Source organism: Embiotoca jacksoni, unplaced genomic scaffold, assembly GCF_022577435.1.
Source record: "Embiotoca jacksoni isolate LCO1_2020_lvr unplaced genomic scaffold, fEmbJac1.0.p SCAF_12, whole genome shotgun sequence".
Classification (NCBI taxonomy): Eukaryota; Metazoa; Chordata; class Actinopteri; family Embiotocidae; genus Embiotoca; species Embiotoca jacksoni.
The window spans coordinates 11,224,397-11,232,491 of record NW_027185252.1 but is presented as its reverse complement, the minus strand read 5'-3'; the positions used below and the strand labels follow the sequence as shown (position 1 = coordinate 11,232,491).

The 8,095-nt window shown below is 38.5% G+C and overlaps 1 protein-coding gene across 1 annotated transcript; it reads right to left on the bottom strand.

Annotated features, from left to right (window-relative positions):
- Positions 1-2,813: 2,813 nt before the first annotated feature.
- plaua (plasminogen activator, urokinase a) lies at positions 2,814-6,757 on the bottom strand. Its single transcript, XM_069144066.1, has 11 exons — positions 6,636-6,757; positions 5,817-5,910; positions 5,671-5,704; positions 5,439-5,577; positions 5,275-5,357; positions 5,129-5,155; positions 4,851-5,028; positions 4,572-4,717; positions 4,341-4,481; positions 4,101-4,249; positions 2,814-3,351 (listed from the first exon to the last, which is right to left on the bottom strand). The coding sequence occupies exons 2-11, from the start codon at positions 5,865-5,867 to the stop codon at positions 3,157-3,159; spliced, it is 1,143 nt and encodes a 380-aa protein (XP_069000167.1). The 5' UTR covers positions 5,868-5,910; positions 6,636-6,757; the 3' UTR covers positions 2,814-3,156.
- Positions 6,758-8,095: the final 1,338 nt, after the last annotated feature.

The window sequence follows — 8,095 nt, the reverse complement described above, 5'->3', positions numbered from 1 at the left end:
TTTGTTTTCAACAAACATAATAAATTGAACAAGACAAACCTACCTGCTTGACATCACGATGTTTTCATTGTCACCGTGAGCAGAGAATTGAAAAAGGTCCGACTGGGGTACTAGATTCTAAAACGGGCAACATGGCCTCCCTCAGGGAATCTGCTTGATTTCTGTTGTCAAAATACAGATAAGGGACAAACAACCTCTTCAACATCCATATAAGTCAACTCAGGAACAAAATGGAACTTTAACGTGACATTTTAAACATTTAGCAGCTATTAAACTAGATAGATCTGGATAATCAAGTCTGGCTATTTTCAGAGCACGTACATTTCTTCCTTTCACCACAAATGCTGCCATGGCAAGTGACATCCAACCTAATTGTCATGGATCTCAAAACCTTCCACTTTCCAGCTGGAATATTCCTAGTTTGACAGGTGTTCAGGTGTATTTTCTTCAAGGGCTGGAACGATTAAGACATTTTTGCTGACTATAAATTGTCATCGAAATAATTACAATTGTTTAAATTCCTTTTCAGTTCACTTTATGCCACTAATATAAGCTTAATCATAGTTTAATCATGCACATATACCTTATAAAGAAGTAGAGCCATTTGTTGGCATTGAATACTGGAATACAATTTTTATTTTTGTTTGCCCTTTTGACTTTGTTAAATTGCACAGGGCAGATATGACATATATAACTTAAATATACCAAGCCTATCACTGAAGTATACAGAGAAATTACTGACAAAGACAGGCACCAATAATCAAAATAAACAATGAACTAAGGTGGTGCTAATTGTCCACTCATGTTGATGACATCATTAAAGGAGCGCATGTCAAACTTCAGAAGATGTGGAATTAGTGATGAAAATTTGAAATTTCCCCCACTTGGAGGTTTGAACTTTCCTACTTCCAAATTGCTCTTGAAAGCACCATTACTCTTGTTTCTGTGCAAACCATCTTTTTTTAATTTTTTTTTTTTAACCAAAGTACAAACTTTTTGCCCGCGCTTAACTATTGTGCTGAGATGGTTTTTGTTTAAAAACCAATGCTGTGACCTGAACTTTCTTTAGGACGTCAAGACCGTCCACCTTTATTGCACTAATAGTAAGTAACTCAAAAATAAATAATTCAGAGACCAGAAACAGGCAGGTTAAAAAAAAAAAGGCTGTAAAGCTGCAGCTGGGTTGGCACAATAGATAATCAGGTAGGGGGCATTGGACCATAAACTACAGAGGTAAAGCGGGAATGGGTAACAGGTGAGCAGGTGGATGGGTGTGGGGAATCAAGTGACCAGGATAGAAGGGGTTATAGCGGGACAGATGGGAGTGGCGGGATCTCAAACAACAGGAGAGCAGAGATAGCAAAGGGCAGACAGCAACAAAAACTGTGACAGAAAAGAGCTGGAAAGCAGTTCATCTACTGTGCTACTGGTAGTTTCTTTACATCAGAGAAAGAAGACAAAAATGACAAACATCCTGAGACTGAGTAGCATTTTCTTTTGTCTGCAGGAGAGCTTCATTGGGAGAGTTTTAAACCATGGTGAGAATCATTTGCAGTATACTCGGTGTGACAATAAAACGTAAATGCAGGCTTAAAATCAGGACAAAAAGCCAGCAAGAATCAATCAACCATTTGCTGCCATCATCTTTCTTTTTCATATGGACCTATCGCATATAAAGATGAATCTGTTGCAGTCCATTTGACAGATGTTTAGTGCAAGAATTCACAACATCTTTAGGGATACCAGAACAAAGCCACAAATATTTTGTCAAGGCTTTTGAAGAATTAAATAGTGGAAATTAAAGTTTTATAAACACACCACCTAATATTAAGCTACTATCTCTAGTTTAATTTGTCTTGCATTTCTTTAGTAAATGAAATTTTCTGCTCTATTAATTCACATCTCCAAACTGCTACACACCCGATTGGTGCGTAACAAGTAGCCTATAGTTTAAGCCTACAGATGACCTAATTCATGAACACAGTGACTCAGTTTTCAAGTCAACATTATTTCTACTAAAATTACTTTCATACTCTTTATTATGTGGGACTACACAGGTGCCTGTATGCACGTTTTACACAGCAGCGCCCCCTACTGTTTGACTCGGAGACACCTGAACTCACAAACTGAGTACCAGACTCACTTGATTTGGATTGTCAGGTTACTTACAGGAAGGGAGGGGACCCAAACACAGGGCACCGGAAGCGGGAGGTTTGAGAATAACCGCAAGCCTTACTCACGCAGTCCTGCAGGCTACAGGCCAAGGGACTGGCAGAAGTCTTACACGAGGAGGAATGAGCAAGAGAGCAATCATTTCTCAAGAAGGAAAGAGGACGTGACGACCTTGCAAATGAAACCGGGGAGAGGAGAAACTACACAACTGTGCTGATGAGCTAGTGAGACACAGGTGAGCCCAAAAACACAGGAAGTAAAACGAAAAAGACAGAAGAGGTGAGTGATTTCAAAGTAAAACAGGAAACCCTACAAACTAAAAGCAGAATCATAACAGTCACATGAAGTTACTTTTAGTAAGATATATTTAGATATACTTTACTTGTTAGGCTCATTTAAAAAAAAAAAAAAAAAAAAAAAATTATGTCCGCCAGCAGCTGCTAACTGCTGCTTCTGACGTATAAACACAGGACAAGAAATATGAGGCCTAAAGCCGGTGAGTGTGTACATGTTTAGTTGTGTTTATGTGTAAGCACAAGCAAAATGGAGACAGAAATATGTGGGGAATTGAAATAAAGGAGCAAGATGACCATGTAATACTTTTTTTTAAATTTTTTATTTACTTAAACAAATATTGCAGGTTCAACCTTCTACAAGAGGAAATGTATATTGAATTAAATTAGTCAAGATAAATAAACTTTCTTATTGCTTGTTTAAAAAATCTATACTTTAACAATGAAAAGTTTATGTACAAGTAACAAACAGATTTTATGCACTATATACAATAAAACATTCACTTAGAACTGTCACAGTAGACCATTACTGTGCAAAAGTATTTTCACTGTTCATTAATTTCAGTCTCAAAACCAAACGTGCAACATCTGCACATGCTTGCATACACAGAGCTCAGCTTACAAAACTGCTGCCAAACTTTACTTTATGAAACATTCAATGCCCGACAGAAAACAAACCCTTGCCACTGTTTCATTTTTGAGGGTACATCCGTCCATCTGTGTAGCCGGGGAGTCCTGTTTCTGTTGCGATCCACTGGTTGTAGTTGGTGACCCGTGTGTAAACGCCTGGTTTGTTCCAATTGGCGCATCCTTCCCCCCAGCTCACCACCCCGAACAGAAATATTCGGCCTGATACTTCACACGCCAGCGGACCACCAGAGTCACCCTGTGAGGAGAGGGCACCACAGTTTGTCAATCAGTAAAACATGAAGTATTGTTCCAATTATATCGTTTTTAAAAGATCGTATGAATACTGACAGACAATAAAAAAAGAATGGTGGTAGGTGTACTTCAAATTCTTTCAATTTGTTTACTTTTCCTACTGAGATCCAGGTATTTAGTGTTGTTCTAATGATTTTATTCTGACCCAATGTGGTCTAAAACTGAATTTAGACAATGGCACTAAGCTTCTCCACTGAAATTGGAATAATTTGAAAGTACCTTAAGGAGCTCTTTGGGTCAATGACCAATTCTTTATTACACACTAACTCAGTTCTGGTGTAACAATTAGTGAAATGTTTCTTTCCTAACAATAATAATGTATTTAATAAAACAAAATATAATTTGAATGTGAAAAAATAAACCATGTTAATGTAGAAATACAATGAAAAGATATTCATAAAACATTACACAAAAGTGAGAAAGAATAAAAACTTCTTGCTTGCAAAGAATTTTTTGAGCTGCACACCGTGGGAATAAATATTTTCAGCACTATTCAAGATCAATGCTCTTCTTCAACAAGTGAAATAAATAGTTTTCAGATCCTCTTTAATGCTACCAAAAGGTCACTTTACTTTACCCACTTCTGTTTTTGAATACGTAAGCAGCCTCCAGTTTTCTTTCTCTTTATGTTTATGCGCTTAGCTCTTTAAATTCTTGTTTATTCATTCATTTATAAACTGGACTCTTGTTTACCTTGCAGGCATCAGTGCTCCAATCAGGGCTCCCAGCACAGAGCATGTTCTCAGTGATGAGATTGTCATAGTGAAGTTCACTATTACAATTAGTGTTGGAGAGCAGTTCAACGTTGGCCTGTTTCAGGAACTGTGAGAACTGCCACGACTCTGCAGACGACACAATGTCAGGTGTAACAATCATAGAAAAGGCTGAGAGAGCAGTCATGAGTCTGAAGGTCGGAGGCTCTGCAGGACTTACCGGGACGCTCCTTCCCAAATCCTGCAATGCTGCATGTAAATCCTGCAGGAAGCTGAGTGTGAGCAGGAGGGAGACAAACTGTCCGTACAGAAGGTGACCTCACTGCACATCCTCCATTGGTGCTTTTGATCTTCAACAGTGCTGAAATGTAAAGATAAACTTGTTTAAGTCCTGTGTACAGACGACTTACTCACTCACACAGCAAATAAACACAGCAATGTTTGCACACACCAATGTCGTTGTTGTAGTTTGAATCATTGTATTGTTGGTGGATGATCAGTTTTTCCACAACAAAGCGCTGCTCCTTGTTGGCATATGTCTCATTGATGGCAGTCTTCCCCAGGTATACGGACAGATCTTTGGTTTTGACCAGCTCACTGAACACAAACACAAAAGGTTGCTATAAACACACGGGTGTGTAAACATATTACATCACCAATGTGAGTCATATGGCCTGTATAGTTTGATAATTGCAGTGGTGTACGTGTGTGTGTGTTTGTGGTTTCTCACCTATCAGAGAAGCAGTGAGCAGCTGTGAGAACCCAGCACGGCGAGATGAGCGAGCCACCACAGAGGAAACCGTATCTGTAAAAGATAGCAGCGACCCACGGGTGCGACTCTATAGGTGTGAAAGAACCACCTACGATTTTATGCATCTGCCGCTCAGACCTCTCGCCACATGTCAGCTCTGGAGGGACATACGAGAAGAGTCGGTGAGTGCTGATGAAGGAAATCACGTGATGCCAGTGATAAAAAAAAAGAAAAGTGGACGTAAACAACAAAGCTACCTGTATCCATAGGGGGTGGTGTGGAGCCTGTATAGGAGAAGAAACTATTAGAAAAGTCCAAATCAAACATACAATGATTCCATGAAATATTGTTTACAAATAAAGTTTAATAAATAAATTTTATAAATTCCCAATGTCAGTCTTACATCTGGGAATATTGCAGAAAGATCTCTCAGTCTTTTTTCCTTTTCGGATATGACACCAAGGCTCCGTGCTCTGGTTCGGATTCCTAGTGTTCAAGTGCAATAATATTAAACATGTGATACCTCTCTCTAACACACATCTCTGCATCAGATGGGTGACTGTGTACCTGCAATAATTATGGTTGCCAAGTCCCTTTGAAGGTCCCCAGAGGTTTTTAAACATGTTCCAGTTGAGACACCTGCGGCCATTTGATGACTTGCTGACAAATCCTCTGTAACTGCTCCCATCCCCAGACTGACACATCTCTGTGGATCACAGCGCAAAGAGAGGCAAGGACATTTAATGCATCCAGTTATAAACAAGGAATATTAGGAGGCCTGTCTAGACATTTGACTTACTGCCTCTCTTTTTGGAAGATCTTTGGGAAAAAGCCTGTGATGAGCAGAGACAAACTGAGTTATAAAGATTGATAAAAAAAAAAAAAAACTTCTGTGTACCTAGATTGCTATTAATCCTTAATTTACTTCCTCTTATTGCTGCTTACCACGTTCACACTGAAGGCTGCAAAGACGACGATGATGACAGAAAGATTCATCTTCACTTCTGGTTTCGCTTCTGCTTCCTGGAGATATTTTTGTCTGAAATTACAGAAATGGAACATAACGAGTGGATGTAAAGCCCCTGTGCTCTTATATGGATTGTAAAGCACATGACAGAGGAAACGCACGTTAAAGAGACATTTGGTTTCTTTGTCTGGGTTCAAGAGTGAAGCAGAAAAATACTCACTTTAATATGTTCTTTTGTAACTTGCTAATAGGACCCCAAGAGGAAAGATTGCATTGAAATTTCAGTCATGGCTTCCTCAGTGTCAATGTATCCATCATCAGTACACAAAGTATTGCACATACACGTTTCTGATGATTGTATGTGCACATTTGAAGAAAACAGTGTTGTCGAGGTTTTAATTTGAGAGCAACAGAAAGAGGATGTTCAGTGTGTGTGTGCTCTGTACTGTCAACATAATCTCTATCTCTACACTAAGTGCGATATCAATTTATATTAGTTGATTACAGCGTAGCATGTGCACACCATTGCATCACATTAGTTTTGCACTGCATACAGTTCAAACTTCAAACTTCTAGATGTTCCTGGAACACAGTGTCAGCTTGATAAAGGCAAAAGCAAATGTCTGAAGCTTTACTTTAAATATTTGACAACAAAGAGTTGGTGCACTGTATCTACTAGATTAAGATACTTGTGTCAGATTTCATTGTTCTTATTCATAAAGTTAATCAGAACAACATCTTATATTTTACATAACATGACAGTCTACCGCAGGAAGCTTTGTTAAAGATCTATTTACCTTATTGTCCAGACTTGCAGTTCTAATGAAAGCCTCTATTTCTTCCAGCTGAGGTGACTCCGCTCCTCTCTGTATCCTCTGATATTCACTTGTGTTGTGGGAAGACTTGAACTCGCACTGTTGTTCTCGTGTTGCAGTGCTGATCCTCTCCGTGTCATCTCCCTTTTTATAACCCAGCGGCTACGAGCGGGAGGAGTTTAAATGAAAACATCACTCGCGACTAATTGCTGAGCAAATCATAAAATTCTTGACCAAAGAATTTGTCATTTCCCGTGACACATACCCGATGACCAAACTCTCTGAATGTTTATCCAAATTGGGAGATGTGTACAATAAAAGCATCCGATTCAAAAGTCGAGCGTTGTTGCAGATAAATAACATAAAAAAGTGTCATTTTTTACAGTCTGTTCACCATAAACAAAAGACAAAACAAGATTTAAAAAAATAAATGGACTCAGTGCAGAGTGCACTCAGAAGTCTCTAATCAGTGCAAATAATCCTTTCATGTTCAATGCAAGTACAATGCAAGTAGTTACACTGTTACTCTACACAATGACATAACTCAGAGATTCAGCTACAGCTCTAAATCTTCATTTAAGTATTAACAAATTCTTTAACTTTGTTTGCCTCTGTCTTATTTCAGTGCATTATATTACAGTCTCAGTCATTGGCAGCTTTTAACCAAGTGAACACATTGACCCTCCTCAGTCTACCATTTACCGTTAAAGCATTATTGTTAATCTAAAACCATTCATGGTGTTGCTCCTTTTTGCATGAATTATTTCTTTATCTCTTCGGAAAACCAACATTTATTTTTATAAAGTTTGAATGTACCGTAATGTATTTTCCCTCTCCTCTTCCAAAAGGAGGCCATGCACTACATCTATACTGATGTATACACCGAATCATTTGCTTGTTACCACATGCAGACAGCTGTATTCTTAATCAAGACCACTCTTTAAAGGCACGTACTCCTGAATCTTGAAATAATGACAAGTTAAAGCAAATGTTTGACTGACGTCTTTGATCCTGAATCTGTTTTGGATAACAGCGCAGTTGTTTTGCAAGACAACATTTGTTGCACATCCTTTGTAATACCACTTCCCCCAAAACAATAGGTATTGTAAGTAATTTTGCATGGGACTTTCAAGACTAAAATCTCCCCCATAAGTTACCTCATAAATAACTGACGTCTGTGTTACTCACATTTCCTCGTCTTTGGTCATGACAATGACCAGATATGACACCTACACGTCTGAGGTTTTGTGAATTGGAGGTCTTTGAGGGATGAAATTAATACAAGCATAATGCCAAGTCCATGACCAAAAAACATGTTAAATAAATGATTTACTGACTCCAATAGCATGTACCTGATTAAAGTCTACTTTAAGTCTCGCACAGGTGTTTCATCAAAAGAAAAACTACGTGTTAAAATTACCCAACCCAGGGAAGCCCAGGAT